The 23859-nt window shown below is 41.2% G+C and overlaps 1 protein-coding gene across 3 annotated transcripts in view; it reads right to left on the minus strand.

Annotated features, from left to right (window-relative positions):
- The window catches only part of Ascc1 (activating signal cointegrator 1 complex subunit 1), a 128857-nt gene that overhangs the window by 54951 nt on the left and 50047 nt on the right, over window positions 1–23859 (minus strand). For all 3 annotated transcript variants that reach the window (XR_010044004.1, XM_063238644.1, XM_063238645.1), the window contains exons 6-7: window positions 14732–14868; window positions 6063–6182 (exon numbers count right to left, since the gene is read on the minus strand). Coding sequence is in view for 2 of the 3 variants with exons in the window: in XM_063238644.1 (XP_063094714.1) it covers window positions 6063–6182; window positions 14732–14868 (257 nt within the window). In the remaining variant the exon portion in view is untranslated. The remainder of the gene's footprint in view (window positions 1–6062; window positions 6183–14731; window positions 14869–23859) is intronic.

Consider the following 23859-nt stretch of genomic DNA (forward strand, 5'->3'; position numbering starts at 1 on the left):
TAAGACCAACCTTGAATTACATTGTGAGCCTTTTTCTCACACACACAAAACAATCTCTATCTGCACTAGCCAACAAATGAACATAAATAATCTAAATATTCATCAAATGATGACTACATAAACAACATGTAGTAGACTATTATTCAGCCACATAAAAGGAATGAATACATGATACAACAAGGATGGACCCTGAAAACATTATACAGGCGATGTTCACTGGTACTGTTCTTGTCTTCCATGAGCAAAGCCCTGGGTTAAATTCCCTATACCACTAAAAAACCAAGCAACAAAAACTATTAGGCTAAGTTTAAAAAAAAACACATGCATGGGGGCGGTCGTGAGTTCGATCCCCAGTACCAATAAAAAGAAAAAAGGGGGAAAAAAAGTATAAAAAAAAAAAAAAAAACATGCAAAGGCCACATATTATATGACTCCATTTATAGAAAGTAAGCAGCATAGGTAACTCTAGAGAGTCACTAGTAGTTGCCAGAAGTCAGGGAAGGGAGAGATGCGGGGAGAAACAGCATTTAATAGGAGATTTTCCTTAGGGTACTAAAATGTTTCAGAACTAGACTGTGACAACAGTTACAGGTTGTTTTAGTGTACCAAATGCCACTGAATTATACACTTTAAAACTATACATTTATATTTAAATTATATACTTTTAAATGATGAATTTTATGAGAATTTTACACTTTCCAAAAAATGAGTCTAAAATCTCCACTTTACACTAGAAATAAGAACTAGAGCACAATCTATCCTACTCAATCTATTATGAACACACAAATATTCAGATGCAAGGCATGGCTTTGCTATGTGTTTCTTAGTCTAGTTCTTAAATCTTCTGAACTTTCCTGATCTACAAAATGGGTGTATTAATCGTACCTATTTTATATTGATGTTGAAAAAATTTAGTGGAGATAATAACCAGCACCAGGCAACAACACGTGCTAACCAAAGGTCATAATTTTCCCAGAAACTATCCAATCTTAAATGTTAGAAGTAAAATCCTGCCTGGTATGATAGTTCATGCCTGTAATTCCAGCACTCAATAGGCCAAGGCAGAATGATTGCCATGAGCTGGGGGCAGCCTGAGCTACACAGCAAGCTCAAGGCCAGTCAGAACTACATAGCTAGATCCTGTCTCAACCTCCCCACAAAAAAGCAAAATCTCATTTGGACTCGAAGCTCTCAGTGTTGTCTATGGACATTTGAAGGCCCCAAAACTCTTTCAGGGGATCCATGAGGTCAAAGTATTTCAAAATACTAGGTGCTATAACTATTATGGTTTAGATCTAAAACATCCTCCCAAAATCTCGAGTGTGTCGAGGTTACAGAATCACAGGGACACTGTACTCAACAGCGGATTCATCCACTGGTGAATTCAGGCTGACCCTTGAGGCTGTGCACTGGGCCTGGTTACCTCCATCTCTTTCTGCTTCCTGTGATCCACAAGCTGAGCACCTTTGCCTTCACCATGCCTCGCTCTGACCCATTTCTGTCTTGTACTTGGCAACCTATGACCAGAAACCAAGCCAACAGACACCTCGCTACCTTTGAATTGCAGGTGGCAGGTATTTTGTTCCAGCAACAGGAAGGTGGCTAAGACAGCGTCACAGCGGTGGAGCGCATGCTCAGCATGCACAAGGCCCTAGACTGAACCCTTAGGAAATCAACATAATAATGATGACAATACACACGGAACATTATTTGCCTTTTTCACTGCAATGACATTCATACTCATGGTGTAAAAATAATGGTGGGAGAAACTACAGGCACCATAGCATGAATTACTGCAGTGGCATCAGCTGTATTAGTAGATTTTTCACTACACAATCAGAGCTTTTTAAATTGCATACATATATTCTGTACAACATGGGTTTTATTTCATCTATTTTTCAGTGGTGCTGGGGATCAAACCCAGGGCCTCATGCATGCTAAGCATGCACTCTGCACCCAGCCACATCCCCAGACCTGCATTTAGAGTTTTAAAAGTTCAGTTTTATTTCTCTGATGAAGCAGCAAACTATTACATTTCTTCCCTTAAGTGTACCTGCTTTTAATACTTTGGCTGTATGCACAAAGCATTTGTGTGTACACCTAAGAACATGTAAGCTATCTGAATTGTGAGTTCCACCTGTTTGGTCCATGGAGTACCATTTTTACTTGAAAGACAGACAAATTATGGGGACCCAGACTTGGCTGTGTGGTAGACAAGAATAAGAGCTTCAAAGGTAATATTTTCTATCAATAATAAAATTGACACTTTCAGGTGAAAAATAGAATTTTGGAAAATGTTTATCTGTCAATATGAGTTTGACAGTTTCCCAGACTTTTTTTTTTTTTTTTTGGTACTATAGATTGAACCCACAACTTCATACTTGCCAGGAAGATGCTGTATCGTTGAGCTTTATACCTGGCGCTCACGTTATTTTAAAGATTCTTCATTACTATGCAATGAAATGGGTCAACATTTAGAATATTTGTGTGACTCAAAGGACACTGTTGCAAAATTGTGCATGGGTTACACATGCTGGAAAAATGCAAGAAAGATCAAAAGATTTTAATGCTAACATATAAAATGTTCGCTGATATAGCTTCAGATTCCACATTGCAACTAATCTTTTGTTGGGAGCCGCGGCCGAGCCCGGTCGCCTTACTTGGCGGACGTGAGGCCTGTAGGAAAGAGCAAAGCCTGAGCTAGATTACCCCTCCCATCGAGTGTGCTAAGATGGCGCTTATCTCCTGCTTCCTGCTTGGTAAACAACCCGCCCTGTAAGATCTCCTGCTTCCTGCTTGGTAAACAACCCGCCCTGTAAGATCTCCTGCTTCACAACCCGCCCTGTAAGATAGTCTGCCTAGCAACAACTGATGTTAGCCAATCAGCCCGCATCGCGCGCTTTGAACTGATTGGCCACTGTAACCCTATAAAAGTGAGTGCCTCTCCCGCCACGAAAAAAGAAGCAAAAGAAGCAGAAGAAGCACGCAAGGAGCCGCGGAGAGCGGACCGGTAGAGGCTTCGGGACAGACTGTAGGGAGAAGCACGCAAGGAGCCGCGGGGAGCGGACCAACAGAGGCTTCGGCCGGGAGGATTCCCGGGGCAGGCTGTACGGAGAAGGAAAGTAAAAGAAAAGGTTGTCCACTGCCAGACTTTGTTGTGTGTCCTTCCTGCCGGCCGGGAGTGACACCGACAATCTTTAAGAAACTATGACTTTTCAAGTTTTAGAGCAGTATGCATCGGCCACAATTATCTGTAAAGACTATTAACTTATGCCTCACCTTTCTAACCACAGATCTGTGTGAGTCTTCATGTGTGATCTATCGTCTCATATGTGCCAGGCAAGTGCTCTGCTACTGAGCTATACTCCCACTCACACTGTTTATAGATATGAGTTTTTTTTTCTAGTCAAAATAATGCACTGTGATAGACTGAGTGCAGACACAGATATAAAGACCCAATTTTCTTCTATTAAAGTTATAAAAATGTAAAACCATGCTTATCCACCGCATTCATTTGGCTTGAATGATACAGTGATATCTATGGGAAATATATTATTTATAAAAACAAGAAATTATTTTATCAGTATTTTTTTAAAGGCATTAAGAGGTGCTGGACATGGTGGCACACACTTGTAATCCCAGCACTCAGGAGGCTGAGGCAGGAGGATCACCACAAATTCAAGGCCAGCCTGGGCTAAATAGCAAATTCAAGTCTAATCTGAATTACAGAGGAAGATCTAATATCAAAAAAAAAAAGGATTAAGAGATTATATTTCCCAGTTTTAATATCTAATATGGTAAATATTGACAGATATAACCCATAAAAACAAAAGCTCTCTGGTAAGACATCCCTCTCACCCTAAGAGGCCATCCTTCCTCTTATTATCTGGGAAAATACAAAAGACCAACTCCACAGAAACTTGGCTGCCTCTAACAATATTCACTATCCAAGTAACTTAATCATTCTCAAACTAAAAATCTGGTAAGTTTCACCTATAACAAATTCCTCTTTCAACATACTAGTCTATTGTGAGGAAAAAGAAAGGATAGAACAGACACACACTTAAAAATAGTAAGATCCGATTCCCCCACCCTCTTGGTAAGCGTCTGCAATGCAGGCCAGGAGGAGAACAGAGCTCCAGAGATCCGGCCATGGAGGGACTCAGGCGCATATTCGCCCGCCCTCTTGGTAAGCACCTGCAGCTTGGGCCCGGAGAACACCATTACCTGTGAGCCTACTGCCACTCGAGCTGAAAATCAAGCACCCTTCTCCCCCCTCCCCCCTTAGCTACTGGGGATAGATGTTTCAACATCTCTTGGGAAGATGACCATATGCAGTACAGCAAATATGGGGGATTTCCTTCTATCTTCTGTTTGAAGGCATAGGTTGTTTTTACTGTTTTGTTATGTTTCTTTTGCTCTATTCAGTATTTTTGGTTTGATTTTACAATACGTAATTGACTGGACAGCTATTGTGAAGTTAAAGAGATATACCATAGTACTTATTACTACTTCCCAGTATCCTACTGTGAAATCCCATACCAGTTTCACTGCATTGTCTCGATTGGCTTTGTCTCTGTCTTGTGCTGTTGCATTTTTACTACTTTCAAAATCAAAAAAAAAACAAAACAAAACAAAACAAAAAAAAACATGTTAAGACTCATGCATGTGTAGAATCTATATGTTTGGCGCAGGCGCTCAACATACCATACCCCACCCGGGACTAAGGACCACGTCAGCTTCCGCAATGTGCTACGTTCCTCTCCAAATTAGCCACTCCGTGCTCACTCCGTATTCGCCCCGTGCTGACTCTGTGGCAACCCCTGATTGGCCACAGCTGGGTATATTAACCAGAGCCCGCGTCCCATTCCAGCCCTGCCTCCTCGTGAGCAGCTCATGGCAGCCTGTGATTGGTCACGGCCGAATATATAAGCCAGAGCCCACAACAATAAAGCGGCAGTTACCTGTTACCCACAAGAGCGTCCTCTGTCTCATTGGGGGGCTGCGCCGGTCATCTATAAACAGTTTATGAGAACTGATCTTATAACAAAAGATACTTTGGGGGCTGGGAATTTAGCTCAGCGGCATAAACGCCTGTCTTGCAAGCAGGCAGTCGTGAGTTCCATCCCTGGTACCGATAAAAATGAAAAAGACAAAAAAACCAAACACACACACAAAAAAAAGATACTTTGAAGAAAAGGAGACACTAAAATAGCCAGTGCTGATCCTGGAGTGTCATAATGTAAAACCCAGCAATAGTGTTATTCTTTGTTCAGAGTGATATTAACCTGCTTGGGTTTATTCAAAGTCAACATAATTGAAGATATGAGTAACTGCATATGTTTAAGTGTATAGGATTGATAACCATATTTCTAAGTTTTTGTTCGATAGTTGAACAGAACTGGTTGCAATCTCACTGTTTGAATCCCCACTTATATGCTCCACTTTAGTATCTTGAATAACTATTTGTAAGAAGACAATCTATAGTCATCAACTAGTGATTTCTGTTTATTTTTTTCTTTGAAATTATGTATAATTTCTATCCGTTTTCTGTTTTTTTAGTCTTTCTTTAAATTCAGTTTTAAAAAGCAGACACTACACTACCCAGTGCTGATCACGGAGTGTCATGATGTGAAATCCAGCAATACTATTATTCTTTGTTTAGATTAATTTTAACCTGCTTTAGTTTGTTTAATCTAAACATAAATGAAGATATGGATAACTGCATGTATGTTTAAATGTATAGGATTGACAACCATGTTACTAAGTTTTTGCTGGACAGTTGATTAGAACTTTTTGCAGTCGCTGTTTGAATTCCCACTTTATATGTTCCGTTTTTGTACCTTGAACAACTATTTGTAAAATGACAACATCAACTAGTGATTTCTTACTGTTTTTTTTTCCTCTGAACGTATGTACTATTTCTACCTATTTTCTGTTTTAATCTTTCTTTAAATAAAAATTAAAAAAAAATAGTAAGATCCTAAAAAGAAGCATCAAAATGAATTCCAGGATACTTTTAAGTACCTCCCAATGAGACAAAGAGGCATCCAGAAATATACCTGTTGGAACCATCTTTCATGTGGACTTTGGCGTAAAGCACGTCCACCATCCCGGGGTCATCGTTCATGTACTCTATCCCTGCCATCTCCACTTCCAGGGGTTTGCCCCCCGTAATGTCACTGCAAGAGAAAAAACATCAGACTCTTAGAACTCCTGAAGCTAAGAAAGCTATTATATTTTGAAACACGGTTAATAAAAACAAAGTCATGGATTTTTCCTAATAACATCTAATTATCCTCCTAGTCTCAAAATTCATAAATGTTCATTGTACAAAACTGGAAAACGCAGGAAAAGCCCCCCAGTGTCAAACTATTACTTATCCGTATCTATTTATTAGTGACAGAATTTTTAGCGTGGCTAAAAAGATAGAAATGAGATAAAAGTAGCCTTTATTTTAAGAATGCAGAGAGAGACTCCATGACCTCCGGGGTCTGACTTCTTCTCTGCCGGACACGTGGAGTGGGGGCATCCATATAGCTTAGGTTTGGGGTGGTGCCTAACGGGCATTACTGATGCACAGGTAGCCCGTTGGAATTCATTTTGCACCACAGATAATTGCTTAGGGGCGGGGAAGATGACCTTTTGCCTCCCAGCACCTCCCAACACTACAGCGTCTCATTTAGGGTAAAATCCTTCCAGTTAGCAACTTCTGGGAGAAAAACACCAAGGGATGAGAGTTGTGACTGGCAGAGACCCGGGCGGCCCGTCTCTTGGGGCCTGCTCTCTTCATTACTTCCACAACTTGCACACCGCACTGCGCTCTTCACAATGGCAGGCATGCACACTGACATCACAGGTTTAGGAGCAACCAGGCAATAGTTACGAAAAGCCTTCCAAAGGCGGGGGAAGGGAGGAAAAAAGAATGGAGACCGCGGTGTGTACAGGTACCAGCTCCCCTCGAGCAGTGTAATCATCACATACTGCAGACAAGCACTGATAAAAACAAAAACACTGGCATAAGAATTCTGTTTCCGGGCTGGGAATTTAGCTCAGTGGCATAAGCACCTGCCTTGCAAGCAGGCGGTCGTGAGGTCAATTCCTGGTACTGATAAAAAAATAAAAATAAAAAAAGCCAGGCGTGGTGGCTCATGCCTGTAATCCCAGCACTCGGGAGGCTGAGGCAGGAGGATCGTTGCAAGTTGGAGACCAGCCTGGGCTGCAAAGTGAGCTCAAGGTCAGCCTGAACTGCATAGCGAGACCCTGTCTCAAAAAAAAATATAAAAAAAAGAAATGTGCATAAGGGCCTCATGATTCTATAGGGGCTGGGGATTTAGCTTAACGGCATAAGTACCTGCCTTGCAAGCAGGTGGTCGTGAGTTCAATCCCCAGTACCGATAAAAAGTTTAAAAAAAAAAATTGAAAAAAAAAAAAAGAGTTCTGTTTCCAGGAGCCCATTCCAGGGAAAACAGTTGTGAACTGGACTACAATAGGCAACCCCAAAGCCTTGTGCTTTCACAGGTGGTGCACTGTTGAGAGGCGAAGCCTGGAGAGAGGCGGCAGGTGACTGGGGGCCTAGAAGGGTGCATCCTCCTCCCTTCTCCTTCATCTCTCTCCCTGCTGCCTCCTCAGCCCTGTCCCTCTGCCATGCCACCCTGCATTTGGAGCCAGCCAGCTATGAACTGAAACTGTTACCAACTGTGAACCAAAATCAGTCTCTTCTTTAACTTGTGGGTACCTGGTATTGTGTCTCAGCAACAAGAAAGTAACCACGACAATAACCAACCACAGCCGGAGAAGCAACATTGGTGGCGGGGGTTGAAGCAGGGTCTCACCAGGTAGCCTTGAATTTACTACCAAGCCCTGGCTGGGCTTCAATTTGTGACCCTTCTGCCTCAGCTTCCCAAATGTTGGAATTACGGGTGTTTGTCGGTCTCTGACTCTGTTCTTTACGTTAAGATTTACAAAAAATTTTTTCATGGGCTGAGAACAAAAGACTTTTCTTCTAAAAAAATGGCTATACTGCTTTTTCTCAGATAAGAATTACAATAAACCAGTGTGTTTCTTTTTAGAATTTATTTCAGATAGTATCCTGGTGACAGAAAACACCAAATTTTAACACTGCAGCACAATAATTATCTTACCTTGATTTCCAGGTATAATTCTCTCTCCATTTCCTTCACGTTTTCTGCCACCCTCCTCCCATTTATTTATTTACTTACAGACCTGTTTGTTTTTATTCAGACCCAACGCCGGGCCTCAGGTATGCCAAACAGATTCTGTGCCACTGAGCCACGACACTCCCAGCCTTCTGACTAACATTTCTTTGGTATCCAAGTCTTTACTACAAATACATAAGTCCTTAGATTTAAGGCTACAATAACAAGAAAAAAGAAACCAGGCAACAGGATCCAAAGGCTACTATGAACAGAAAGAGACATTCTCACAATGGACCCTAAGGCTCGTCAGAAAGGAGGCTGAAGGGCAGGGAGAAACCCGGCTGGTTTGACTTGGTGGCTCAACTACACCACCTTCCAGCTAAGTGTCTCCTGAGGCAGCGATCAGGAATGAACACTTGTTTGGGACTGGAGTGTTCTTTGCATGTGCTCTCCTTTTTCTCATCCCTTTGAAGCCTGTCTCCAGGGCAAGCCCCAGACCTACGGGGAGAGCTCAGGTACAGGAGGGTGACACTGGAGCTAGAGAGGTGCAGTATGTTTGTCACTGCTCCACACCGCGAGCCACGGCACTGCCTCTGTCCTACATCTCACGGAGGCACAAGGGACACATTCAGAGCTTCAGCATTTACTAAACACTGAATAATTCATTCAAAATCTATACAGCTACAGGAGCCTGCAGCCTAAGAACTGAAATGAAAACTCTACTCCCAGCCGGATGGTACCCTCTCATTCAAAAGGACCCCAAAACTGAAAACACACTCAACTACCCGTTTCTTTTAAAGGTCTATGTAGCAATGCGGTTTTAAGCAAATTCCAACATAATGTGGTGGCCTTATTTTATACTAATGAAGTAGCACCGCTGAGGTGTGAGCTCAGCCTTGTGCCTGCTAGGCAAGCTCCAGCCTCATGTTTATTTTAATACATGGTCTAAAACGACCTCAGATTTAGGCCTTGCACGCTGTGGATGGGCCAATTTATTCTCAGTGTTTCCCTTTTCACCTTTTAATTTAGGGTCTTCACATCATAAAGGGTCCAGGTCAGAAATACCATTACGTACTGATACTCCTTCTCAGTAGTATACCAAGTTCAAAGATGAAAGAGCAAGAGTACGCAGAGGAGGTGCATTTCCCCTCCAGGCTTTCATAAAAGTACTGTATCTTGCTTCTTCCTCCTTCCCCCCCACTCCTTTTTTTGAGAAATCTCTTCCATAAGAGAAGTAAGTCTTCTCCAACCAATCCAAATAACAAATTCTGATTCCCATTCCCCTTCTCAGGAGTTAATTCCCACTAAACCATGGGATGTGGAGCGAGGATTTACCCAGGGTCCTCACGCTGAGCTACTGTATATCCCAGTCCCCACCCTTTTTGGATACAGGGTCTTGCTAAATTGCCCAGGCTGGGCTACATCCTCCTGCCCCAGCCGTCCAGAGTGCTGGGATTACAGGCATGTACCACCTGACTGCACTACACACTTCATAAACAAGTGCCCGTGCTGGGGTAAAGGTCCAAGAGTTGGCAGGCTTGCTTTATTTCACTTACAATTTCAGGTCTTTCCAGCTTTCTGAAAAGAGCATCTTCAAACAAATTTTTGCACACACTACAGATTTTTTGGCAGGGTAACTTTGTCCTATTTCAAAAGCTTTGCTGAATTTGAAAAACTACAGTTACTGTTTTCATCCTGTCATGTCAAAAATTCTTAGGAACTATTAAGACTGTTCGTTATTCCCTATGCACTTAACTCTGACATGCTTAAGGGCTCAGAGTTGGCATTTAGTCACAAAAGGCACCAAGAGATACAAAAGGGAAAACTCAGCTAAATCTTCACACAGCCCAGGATAAACCTCCAGTGATTAAAACCCGTGACCTGATTTTCATAGGGTAAGAACAAATACCTCTTTAAACAAATATTTTATCTACTTTCGAACTGTAGCAGGATTATCCCAAAGGCAGCCAAAAAAATGCAGCTGCTTTCAATTTAGCAAAAAGTGAACTGGAAATATGTTAGAGTACCAGAACTCTAACCAAGGCAAATTATCGTAAGGTAAGGAATAAAGTTTCATTTGTAAGAGGAAAACTGCAAATATCTAATGATGTGTACCAAATTCTTTTGAATTTTAGGTAAGACCAAGAGAAAAGAGGGATGCCCATTGCTGAGTAAATGACAAGAAAGGTTCTCTGCTTTCTCAGATCAGAAAGGACAAGCAGAATGTAAAACCCAAGTGGGTTATGATTTTGCTCAAGAAAAATACCATTTCTTTGGAAAAGTTAGTGAAAAGGATAACTGGCCCTAGGATAAGTCATTGTTTTACATTGTTTCATGTATAGCATAACTAGAAAAAAATTTATCTTGTTCCACCCAGTAAGAAAGTAACTCGCAGGCATGGTGGCATACACCAGTAATCCCAGCATTCAGGAGACTGAGGCAGGACTGCTGTGTGAGTTCAAGGCAAGCCTGGGCTACAAAGCGAATTTAAGCTTGAATTGCATAGTGTCTCAAAAAACACAAAAACAAAAAAAGAAAGTAATCTCTTTCTACAAAACCACAGTAGAGATGTGTAAGACCTGTCAGCCTGGTGTGCATATGCCTGTAATTCTAGCAGCTGAAAGGCTGAGACAGGAGGATTACTATGAGTTCAAGGCCAACCAGGGTTATATGACAAGTTCAAGGCCAGCCCAAACTATGCAGAGAGACCCTGCCTTAAAAAAATGAAACTAAATTTTTAAAAATTCCACTGTTACATAGTATAGGTCCTGCTTTTTTTTTTTTGACAGAGGGTCTCTCTGTAGTTGAGGCTGCCTTAAACTCACAGTGACCTGCCTGCTTCAGCCTCCTCAGTGCTAGGATTATAAATGAAAACTACCATACCTAGCCACCAATGGAACTTTTAAAAACCTGTATGAGTAAAGCAACTTTCAAATTGCTTTGCCAATCTTAAGTAAGGAAGTGGAAGATATGGTTCTTTGACATAAAGCTGTGATGTCAGGTACATGTAAAAATTAAAATTTTATAGTAAAAAAATCACCACCTCTGTCCCCAAGTTGTACGGTCAGTTTCTGATATCCTTACTGATTCGAATAAAATTCCTTGCTGAGCTCGATGTGGTGCAGCACACTTGTAATCCCAGCACTCGGGAGGCTGAGGCAAGAGGAGCTGTGAATTGGAGGCCAGCCTGGGCTACAAACCGAGTTCAAGGCCAGCTTTAACTGCACAGTGAGACCCTGTCTAAAAAGGCAAAAAAAGTCAGAAAAGATACACAGCAAATACTCACCAGCAGATAGATTACCAGCAGTTAGATCAAGCAGAAGAAATGTAAGAAATGGTACTAAAAAAATCTGGCACAACACTTCTCCAATTCTTGTATTTCTTTTTTTTTTTTTTTTTGTCTTTTTCCTTTTTATCGGTACCAGGGATCGAACTCACAACTGCCTGCTTGCAAGGCAGGCGCTTACGCCACTGAGCTAAATCTCCAGCCCCAATTCTTGTATTTCTTAAAAGAAAAAAGGACTAAACACTAAGAGGCAAGCAGGAGCCTGGCACAGTGGCACAGCCTATAATCCCAGCAACGCAGGAGGCAGGGGCATTCGAAGCAAAAACTGAAGGCCAGTCTGCACAATTTAGCAAGACTCTCAAAATAAAACAATGAAAAGGGGAGGGGCTGGGGATTTAGCTCAGCGGCGTAAGCGCCTGCCTTGCAAGCAGGCAGTCCTGAGTTCAATCACCAGTACCGATAAAAAGGAAAAAGACAAAAAAAAAGGGGGGGGTGGAATGTGTGTCAGTGCTCCCTGGATCGATCTCAGATATCACAAAAAAAAAGGCAAGCTGGGTGTGGTGGCACACATCTGTAATCCCAGCAATAAGGAGGCTGAGGCAGGAGAACCACATTGAGTTGGAGGCCAGCCTGGGCTACACAATGAGTTCAAGGCCAGCCTGAACTGCATAGTGAGACCCTGGCTCAAAAAGAATAAAAAAAAAAAAAAAAAAAAAAAAAGGAGGAGGAAGGAAGAGATGGAGAAGGAGAAGAAGAGAAAGGAGGGGGAGGAGAGGAAGAGGAAGAAGACTGAGTAGGTGGTAAATCTCTGTAGTTGCAGCTACTTGGGAGGCTGGGGCAGGAGAACTATGAGTTCAAGGTCAGCCTGGACAATACAATAAGACCCTGTCTCAAAAGATATAAAAAAGGAAGTCAGTGTTCCTGAATATAGAAAACATTTTCCCAAGGGGTGATGCTATCTTTTTTTTTTTCCCCCCCGTCTTTTTCTTTTTTATCGGTATCGGGGATCGAACTCACCACCACCTGCTTGCAAGGCAGGCGCTTATGCCGCTGAGCTAATCCCCAGATGCTATCTGCTTAAATTACTGTGGCGGGCAGATATCTCTATTTGTAAATATGCATCCATGACGTAAATGTAATTCTGGTTAAGGAGACTCACATAAGAGATTAGCCTAGATGACCTAGGTTGGCTCAGTCAGATCACACAAGCCCTTAAAAGCCAGTTCTTGCTGTGGTCACAGGAAGACATGGCAGCACAAATGTCAGACAGATGCCATGTAGTCAGATTTGAAGATGAAGGGAAAGGGCCACTAGTCAAGGAATGTGTGAGCCTCTGGAAGCTGGAGTTTAAAGGCAAAGAAACAGATCTGGCAGAGGATCCTCTAAGAAGGTTCACTGGCAATGCCTTCAGTTGATTTGATTTGATTTTTGTTTTGTTTGAGACAGAGTCTCACTATGCAGTTCAGGCTGGCCTTGAACTCACTTATGTAGTCCAGGTTGGCCTTGAAATCACAGCAATCTTCCTGCCTCAACATCCAGAGATCTGGGATTACAAGCATGCAGGTACCACTCCTAGCTACAGCACCTTGATTTTAGCCCAATGAAGCCCATGTAAGATGCCATGCACAGGCCACAGGGAGGAAAACAAGAAGCCAACAACTTTCTGTGAGTCCATGTGCAGTGCACAGTACCATGTGCAGGCCACGGGGAGAACCAGACACCAGCTCCTTCTAGCATACAGGCTGGAAAACAAGAAGAATCAAAGTCCCTTGCACACACTTTAAGGGAGCAGCTGATTCGGAGAAAGTAAAATACAACTCAAAGCTTGTACTCTTTAGCGTTTCATTAACTTTGCAGGCCTAAAGCTGGTAGTCTGATCTTCTAGAGGATAACAATATGCAATATAGTATCTATGGGGGAATCTCCTTCTGAAGGTGGTAGCCACTGTTAATTCCCTATTATTTTGTTTTAAAGTCCTGTATCATTTTCATTGTTCGGTTTGGTTTTAGTCTGTTTTGCCTTGTTTGATTTTATTATATCTGATGGCATGGGCAGCTATTTCAAAAATAACAATGGTAGCCATTTTGGATTTACTATTATCTTGTTTTGAAGATCTGTATTACATTCATTATTTTGTTTTTATTGGTTCTATTCTGTTTTGTTTGATTTTACTATGTTGGGTGGTTTGTGCAACTATTTTGAAGACAAGAAGCATTGTGGTAGCGACTGTTGATTTTCTATTGTCTTGTGTTGAAATCCTGCATCACTTACACTGTTTTGTTTTGATTGACTTTATTCTGTTTTATTTTGCTTAGTTTTATTCTCTTTAAAATTAAAAAAAAAAAAAATGGTGCCCTGCATGACTAGAAAGAGCAACAGGCACAACTGAACACAGCTTCTGAAAGGGAGATTTTCGAGGCTGGGGATTTAGCTGAGTGTCATAAACGCCTGCCTGGCAAGCACAAGGTTGTGAGTTCTATCCCCAGCACCAAAAATAAATAAATAAATAAAAATTATGAAAGAGAGAGTTTCAACCTCAGCCTACATGATCTTGTCCTCATGGAAGGGCTATGTCCAGTTCTGCTCTGTATTTGAGAATCTGTGGGGGCTGGAGGTTTAGCTCAGCGGCATAAGTGCCTGCCTTGGAAGCAGGCAGTCATGAGTTCGATCCCCGGTACCAATAAAAAGGAAAAAGACAAAAAAAAAGAGAATCTGTGGATGGGATACTTCATTTTAGGACAACCACAATGAAGAACATTTTACTTATGAAAATGAATAAAACATTAAAAAAATTAACGTTAAAAGAAACCTATATAAACCTTCTGACCCACAGATAATAAATTTGTGTTGTTTTAAGCCACTCAATGCAGTTGTTTTAAGCCACTAATGTATTATTTTGAAAAAAATGATGGGATGTTCCATTTAAAGACAAAATGTGTTGTCTTGTGGTGAAACACTATGTTGTTTAAATTGTTCTGTTCTGACCTGTGTTGTTATGTCCTCTTTTATCTTAATCTTTTTTTAAAATAAAATAAAATTTTTAAAAAATGTGCCGACTAAAGAAATAAGATTTAGGCAGGGTCCATACAAGTTTGTAAATATGTGCTCTAAAACCATTTTCAATCTTCAGACAGTGGTCTGATGTTAATACTATAAATGGGTGTTAACAAACCTTGCTCTCATGTCATGCAGCTGCCTGGTCCAAAACTAAGCTACCAAAACAAAGCCAGGCTGAGTAGCTCCCCTTCTCCACCCTGCATTTATGCCTTGCCTTCAGCTCACTCACTTAATGAATTCCTCCTTACAGCGCTGGAGCAGCTCACAAGTCTGCTGGATCTCTTGCTCACTCAGAAGCACCAACATCCCAATCGTGAGGTGAAGCTTTTTGGGATTCTGGAAAACGGAGCTGTCGACTCCCCGATCCTGTTACCAAAAGGAAAGAAATAGGAAACTCAGTCCATACAAAAGTAATGGCAAAAGCCAGGAATGGTGGCACAAGCCTGTAATCCTAGCATCCAGGAGGCTGAGGCAGGAGGATGGCCGGGAATTCAAGGTCACCCTGAGCTACACAAGTGAGTTCAAGACCAGCCTGCACTACATAGTGAGACCTGTCTCAAAAAGATAAAAAGATGACAAAACAGGAATAAATTCTGCCAACCAGTGAATGAAAAACATGGAGCCATTCAGACAATGGAGTTGCTGCACCCAACACGGTCACTCTTTTCTGGCATCATCACTCCATGCATTTTAATACTGGTGTCTAGGAAACCCAAATGCAAACTCTGTATAACTTAAGAATTCTTATTTCTATAACTGAAGTGAAATTCATCTAACCTACAATTTACTGCTTTAAAGTGTATGGTCCAGAGACTTCCGGGAGAACATGGCAGACAGATAGCAGCAGCTACGGAGGCTCTCTTAAAGACCCGGCTTAGAATTCAGGAATGGTGCGGAGTAAGGAATCATAGGCAAGAGGAGACATGACCTGCTGACCCAAGAAAGAACTGGGCTGAGAGAAACCAACTGGGAATGCAATCCTGTGTTATAACAGGAACAGAAAAGCCTCAGTGTGGAAGCTGGAGCCTGTGCCATTGGAAGCCGCGATTTGGGTTTCCCGCCACCGCTGCTGCGTCTACATTGGCTCAGCAGGGAGCTGTGCATCGATCTGCGGTGAGTGAGAGAAACTGGGACTCTTCCAAGGTCTAGGAGACTCCAACAGAGGACATTCTGGGACCGGGCAGACTTGTGGGAAGAGGGTGCTGTAGTGACTTCAGTCACGTATCCCCCTCTCAAGCAGGACTGGTGAGCAGTGCCTAGCCTAAGTGACGCTGCTGGCTGAGACCCAGTAGGCTAGCACAACCCAGGTCCCAGCGCCTGAAGGTAGGTTGACCTGGAGTGGCGGGCCCTGCATAGGCTGCCCAGTCTGCAACTTCCTGGTACACTGCGGTGGGTGGGAACACCTAGCCAGACTGTGGCTGACAGGGAAGGAAGCTGGGCCTCCTATATAGGCTTGCATATATAAGGAACAAAGAATATGGGAAGAGGGAGCAACAAGAAAGGCCCTTCGGCCCCCAATCCCGAGAAAGAGGCAATAGCAGACACAGCACCAATAGATATAAAGTGCTATCTCCAGAGCCTCATAGACGAGTTCAGGAATGAAGTTACTAATGACCTGAAGCTAGACATAAGCAGAATAGTTAGAGAAATGCTAAGCACCACCCAAGAAAAAACAGATGGTGGAATGGAAGAATAGCAAAAGAGGGGATAATTGTTTGATGGAGAAAATAGAGAAAGCATAGAATACGTGAAGCAGGTTCAAAGAGATTACCAGGAAACTAAAAACTCTATCGAAAACTGGCATAACAGCTTGAAAGAAACTAAGGACAGATTATCTGAATTGGAGGACAGATTTGTAATATGGGAGCATGAAATGAAAAACTTCTTAAAAATAACAAAGAAACAAACAGCAATAATACAAAGACTAGAAGATGATAAGAGGATCTATAACTTAAGAATTAAGAACATAAAAGAAGAAGTAGGGACACAAACAAATGAACTACAAAAGCTACTCACAGAAATAATCCAGGAGAATTTTCCTAATTTAGCAAAAGGTAAAGATACTCAGTTGTATGAAGCATACAGGATTCCAGCAACCTACAACCCAAACAGAGCTACACCCAGGCATATAATAATCAAAATTCCAGAAATCCAATACAAGAACAGAATATTAAAAGCCGTCAGAGACAAGAAACAGATCACTTACAAGGGAACACCCATCAGAATTACAGCAGACCTCTCGGCACAAACCATCAAATCACGAAGAGCGTGGGGGGAAATAATTCAAGCTTTGAAAGATAATAATCTCCAGCCAAGATTGATATATCCTGCACAACTATCCCTGGAAATTGATGGGGAAACAAGGTGCTTCCAGGATAAAGAGGAACTAGGGGAATATGCAACCACCAATTCAACTCTACAGAGAATACTGCAGGATATTCTAAAAAAGAAAAATATGAAGAATCCAGAAATAGTGGCAGAGAGGCCACAATGAATGGAGCAGAAAACAAAATGAAGAAGACAAACTGACAACTAATGACAGAAAAAGAGCTCAACAGAAATGAGGCAGAGAAGATTGGATGATAGGAACAGCTATTTTGGAGAAAATGACGTCATAATAGGTAATACTGATTTAGTATCATCTTGTTTTGAAGTCTCATCAAGCTTTTGTTCTTCTGTCTCTATTGGTCTAAACAGGTTGTATCTTACTGGATTTTATTATATGTGATAGTATAAACAAAAACTTTTATAGACAAGGAGATTATACAGAAACCATTGTTCATTTTCTGTTAGTTGATTCTAAATACCCTGTAATAGTCATTCTCTTAAATGGTTTTACATTGTTTTGATATATTTGATGCTACAGTATACGAAGTTATACTCAAAGATATCAAGGAAAGAGACAATATGGTAACTACTTTTATGTCAGGATTATCTTGTGGTGAAACACTATTTTGCTTAAATGGTTATGTTTTGATCTGCACTGTTTCGCTGTTATGCCCTCTTTTATCTCAATCTCCACTTTATTATTTACTTTTTAATTTTTATCCTTTTAAGGGAAAAATAAATTTAAAAATAGCAGGATATATTATAGTAACCCACTTTGACTTTCCATTATCTTGATTTAAAGCCCTGTATTGCTCTCACCATCTTGTTTTGACTGATGTTCCTCTATTCTGTTTTGCTTGATAGTACCAGGTTCGAAAGTTTAGGCAACAGCTGTGAAGATAGTGGGATTCATTATAATGCCCATTCTGGTTGACTATTATCTACTCTTGAAGACCCATAATGTCTCCAATGTTTTGGTTTTGTTGGTTTCGTTCTTTACTGTTTGTTCAATTTTATTATAATTGATGATATAGGCAATTCTATTAGAGATAGCAGGAGGCATTATGGTAACCATTGTTGATCACCTTGTATTATGTTTTTACATTATCTATTATGTCCACCCTTTTGATTTGACCGACTCTGTTCTGTTATATCACATTTGGTTTTACTCTCTTCCAAAATAGTAATAAGAACTGTGGGAGCAACAAAACCCAAAATGTATAATTGTCATTGTACAAAAGAGAGGAAAAGAAAGTGCTCTAAACGATATAATTGCATGTATATTTAAGTGTATAAGATAGATAATGATATTACTGAGTTTTGTTGGATCATTGAACAGAACTGTTTGCAGTCTCACTGTTGGAATGTTCACTTTATAAGTTTTAATTTTGTAACTTGAACAACTATTTCTAAGATGACAATATGGAATCCATTAACTAGTGATTTCCTACTGTTTATTATTTTTCTGTAAATCTGTATAACTTGTACCCTTTCTCTGCTTTTTTTTTTCTTTTTCTCCTTAAATAAAATTAAAAAAATAAATAAATCAAGTGTATGGTCCAGCAGTACTTAGCAAATTCACAGTGTTGTGAGGTCCTAGTCTTCTTTAGTCCCCAAACCTTTTCATCACCCCACAAAACACTCCACAGCCACTGCATAAATAATCACTCCCCATCCCCTGGTATTGTCTAATTTGTTTCCTGTCTCTTTCAATCTGCCACTCCGGACAGAACATACAAAAGGACAGAACATACAAAAGCACATACCATAATATATGATCAGAGCTGGGGGTACAGTTCAGAGGCACGGCTCCTGTCTGGCAAGCATGAGGTCCTGAGTTTGGTTTCTGGGATAAAAAAAAATCCCATAATATATGACCTCTACAACTGGTTCCTTTCACTTAGCATAATTTGTTGCTTTATTAATTTTTTGTTTTTTGAGACAGGGTCTCACTTTGTAGTTCAGGCTGGTCTTGAACTCACTATGTAGCACAGGATGACCTTTAACTTTCAGTGAGCCTCCTGCTTCAGCCTCCCATGTGCACCGCCATGGCCAACAGCATGTTTCCAAGTTGATCCAAGCTGTGCATACATACATAGGTTGACTAAAACTATGGGGTATTTAAATTTTAAAAATATTATCATAGTAAAAGACATTGTCACGACTCCCCCTCATACTCCCCTCACTTTGCACACTTATCCATCCTTCTTGCCACATTTTGAAGCAGTTCTGAAAGTCCTTCTTTGGTGAATGCCTTACAAGGTGTGATCAACAGAAAGGTGTAGTTTTTTTTGTTATGTTTTTTGGGTTTTTTTTTTGTCTTTTTGAGATAGGGTCTAGTGCAGTTCGGCTTGGCCTTGAGCTCACTTTGACTGGTCTCAGGCTCTCAATGACCTTCCTGCCTCTGCCTCCCAGGGCTGGAATTACAGTCATATGCCTCGATGACCGGCATAAAGGTGTCCTTTTTGATAAGTGCCCTTCCAAAGTGTCATCCAATAGAAAGGCAGGCTCACAAAAACATTACAGCTGTCCTCACCCACCTTATTTACCAGATCCGGCACCACGCAACTTCTGGGTCTTTCTTAGTCAAAAAGCCCATGAAAAGTAATTGTTCTGAATCAATTTGAGACACCAAAGCAGCCACCATAATGCAACTAAAGACACTCATGAAAGAGGACTTCCAGAGCTGCTTCAGAAAGTGGCAAGAGCTGAGCATGGTGGCCTATAATCCCAGTGCGCAGGAGGCTGAGGCAGGAAGCTCATAAATTCAAGGCTAGCCTGGGCTACATAACTAGATCCTGGCTCAAAAAAAGAACAATGGGACAAGTATGCTAGCGAAGTAAAAGGCAATGTCTTTTACTGTAATAATTTTTTTAAAATCTATACATTCACCAAATCACCAAATCATTTTTAAATCAGATTTTAACTGGTATATTTTAGATATACCACATTCAGCATAGAGAATTCGTTGTACCTGTACATGATATAATTTGGTTATTTTGTTTTGTTTTTTTCCTCAACAGTTCATAACAGTGGGAAACAGTAAAAACAACAAGAGCCAAAGGGGAGGAGCAAGCCTAATTTGTTTTCTTTCCCATTCCCCAGCCCTCCCTTCGACCCCTCCTACCCTCCTCATTTACAAAAGCTTTGTTTCTGTATTTTCCCTCTTTCCTGATTTTTACTTTTCCTTTCCTTTCTCCCTCTCTCTCCCTTGTTACCCTCTCAGTCACACTTTGGATATACTTCGTTCCTTTCTAGGGTTAAATAATACCCTAGTGGATGTATATGCACAATCTGTTTGCAGGACTATTATGAATAACGCTGCGGTGAACATGTGTGCACAAGTATGTGGTTAACGCGTGGTCTCAGTTTCTCTGGATAGAGAGCCAGGAGTATAAAGGCTGGGTCCTATGGCAATTCTCTTGGTCTTGGGGATGGAACCCAGGGCGCTGCACACACTAAGCACACACTCTACTGTTCTCTCCTGAGCTCTGCCCTAGTCCTTGTGTTAAAGTTTTTAAGGGCCATTCGTACTATGGTAGGAGCACCTACAACAGTTAACAATGCAGGAAGGGGCCTGTTTCTACACTTGTTTGCCAACATTTATTTTCCTTTTATTTTTTAACTTTTTTATTAACAGCCATCATACCAAGTATGAAGAAGAGTTATTGTGTTTTGGTTATGACTTGCATTCCATGGTGACCAGTGATGTTGAACATTTTTTCATGTGTTCACTGGACATCTGTCTGTCTTTAGAAAAATGCCTAAATTCCTTCCCTTTTTTAAGTTTTCTTCTTATTGCTGAGTTTTAAGAATTCTTTATAAATTTTTCATAGTACCCTCAGATCATGAATACCTTTTAAGGATAGGTAAGTCTCAAATTTCATTAATCTCATTCTGTAAGTGAAAACAAGAAATTGAAACTTCTCTGACAGGAGCAATGCAAAAATTCTGCTTTTGAAATCTGGGCATGGTGGCACATGCCTATAATCCTAGCATTCAGGAGCAGGAGGATTGCTGCAAATTCAAGACCAGGCTGGGCTACAAAGTGAGCCCAAAACCAGCCTGAACTGCATAGTGAAACCCTGTGTCAAAAAGACCAAAAAAAAAAGAATTGTACCTTTGAATTTCAAGTTTCACAGTTGGGTCCTGGGCCTAATAAAACACTCCTAAAGCACAGAAGTGTATTTATCAAATGCAGATAAGTGCATCCTGTTGTTGGTTTCCTAAGACTTACTGCCTAATTTTTGCCTAGGCAACAGTGGTTAATACCTTATTTGCTTCCTAGTGCTAATGGAGCTTGAGCTATTTTTACATCTGATGAAGAGGTTTGTGATTCTACATATCAACCCAAATTGCATCATTTAATGAAAGTCATTTTAAAGAAACAATTAGCCTTAAAAGTGTCAAGGAAGGCTAAGAGCAAGGCTTACCACCCCAGCTGCTCTAATCGTGACACAACCTGTCATTCTAAGAGAGGCAAGCAGAACCCCCCAGAGACTCCAGTGTGTACAACTGGGAACTGCTCCCTGGTAACAGCTAGTATTTTGTGACTCCTTACAGTGCTGCAGGCATTTTTTTTTTTTTTTTTTAAGACAAGAGTCTTGAGTTGTAGTCAAGCCACCTAGAATTTCCCACATAAGCCAGGCTGACCTTGACCTCTCAATTCTCCTGTCTCAGTTGCCCAAGTGCTGGGATTACATGCTTGTGTAATGACAAAAATGACTCACACTAGTCATTTTTCATGCGCTTATAGATGCTATCCTAGAGAAGTACTATTAACGCTGGTATTTTACAGATAAAGAGACTGAGGCACTGACAAATTAAGCCACTCTCCTAAAGTAACACTGCTAAAAACAAATAAAGTAAAAATTCAAACTCAAGTACAGTACTACGGTGTTAAAGTCTGCACTGCTGATCAATACATCACCTTTCTGCTAATAGTCGCCTAAAGGAGGCTGGAACAACAGGACCACCACCCAGAGGTAAATCCCCATGTATTTCAGCAAAACTCACACAATGAACAGGTCTAACTGCCACACTTAACCTGGAATAGAGCAATCTCATAATTCTATGGGAAAAAATTTTTTGCTGTACTTGAGATTGAACCCTGGGTCTGTGCACTGAGCTACATTTCCAGCCCTTTTTTCTCTTTTGAGAGACACTCTCGCTAACTTGCCCAGACTGGGCTTGACTTTGTGATCCTCCTGCCTCAGTCTCCCAGAGTTCTGGGGTTATCAGCATGTACTATAATGCCCAGTCAATAAATGTGTTTGTAATACCTTCCTTTTCTAAAACCTAAAAGCAAGCCGGGAATATAGCACGGCACCTGCCTGGCAAGCTCAAGATTGTCAGTTCAATTCCCAGTAACAAATAAATAAATAAAACCTAACACCAAAAATATGATCCATAAGAGAAAAAAACTGATAAACTGAATAATCAAAATGTTAAAATCTGGGGAAGAAGCCAATTTGCCCTTCCCATGAGCCAACCAGCATGCAGGCTGGGAGACAAGAACAACTCCCCCACATCCACCCCCAAACCCCCACTCTACCCTCACCAGAAAGCAACCTGCTGATTCAGAGGACAGGCTGAGTTGATGGCATCTGAGGTACAAAACAACTTAATGCTTGTATTGATTGACTGTGCAGGCCTAAGGTCAGCAGTCCAAGGAAAGAGGAAAACAATACGCAAATGGCAAATACGGAGACTTTCCTTCTGTCTTTTTGAAATCCAATATTGTTCTCACTGTTTTGTGCCATCTTACTGTTTTGTTTTATTCAATGTTCTGTTTTGATTGGTTTCATTCTGTTCCATTCTGTCTGATTTTATTAGGTCTGCTGGTATGGGCAGCTATTTTGAAGAAAACAGGAGGCATTATGGTGTAGTCACTTTTGACTTTCTATTATCTTGTTTTGATGTCCTGTATCACTTTCATTGTTCTGCTCTGATTAGCTTTATTCTGTTTTGTTTTTTATTTTATCCTCATTCAAAGTTTTAAAAAATTAAAAATCTGTGCTTTAAAAAACACCATTTAAAGGCTGGGGATTTAGCTCAGTGGCATAAGCACCTGCCTGGCAAGCATGAGATTGAGAGTTTGATTCCCGGTACCAAACAAAGAAACAAACAAAACCATTAAAAAAATGACCTAGGCTGGAACAATGCCTTATTCTCAGAGAATGAAGGAAAAAGGTACCCAGTCTCAGATATTTTGACACAGCAACAGAAAAAGACTAGTACGAGGACATATTGTACTTATTGAAAGCATGGGCAGGAATGACAGGATCATTATGCTGCTTTAGTATAAAGAAATCAGTGGGGGTTAGGAAGCTGGATAGAGAACCTCTCCAGGGAAAACAGCCCAGATGCTAGAATCTGATAAAATGGAAAGGGCCAGAGGATTGGAGAACAATTCTCACTAACCCAGGAGGAAAATGAAAGAAAAATAACCTAAGAGAGAGGAAGGAAAAGCGCAGGTGGAGGCCGAAGCCCGACATGCTCACTGAAACCTATTCCATGCTGTGCTGGGCACACGGTGGCGTCCGATGGTTCAAGGTCACGCCAAAGCCATGGCTGCTGATAACAGGAGCTGCACAGCACACAATGCTGAAGGCACTTGCAGGCTGACTGCCTCAGAGGGGAGGGGCCAACCCACAGTGATGCTGCATGCCACCTCAGATATCAGCAAACTGGAGAGAGCAGCAGGCCCCCAGCCAGCACACTTTAGAAAAACTGTAAGTAATACAGAGACGGCCTGAGACCCCCACACACCTGTCTGAAAGAAACCAGAAACATGACAAAAGCAAAAGATAAGACAAAACCTCCAGCTGCTGACCCTGGGAAAATAAGCCCAGGAGAGGTAAATACAGAAGAGAACCACTCCAGTGATCATGCAATGTTAGCCACAACATCAGCAGACATAAAGAAATACATTCGTGACTTCATAGATGAACTTAAAACTGAAATTCTAACCCAAGTGAGACAAGAATAAAAAGGTTAATTAAAGAAATGCTAAGCCCCTCTCAAGAA

The sequence above is a fragment of the Cavia porcellus genome, unplaced genomic scaffold (assembly GCF_034190915.1).
Source record: "Cavia porcellus strain 051 isolate PalLab524CR breed Dunkin Hartley unplaced genomic scaffold, mCavPor4.1 scaffold_28, whole genome shotgun sequence".
Classification (NCBI taxonomy): Eukaryota; Metazoa; Chordata; class Mammalia; order Rodentia; family Caviidae; genus Cavia; species Cavia porcellus.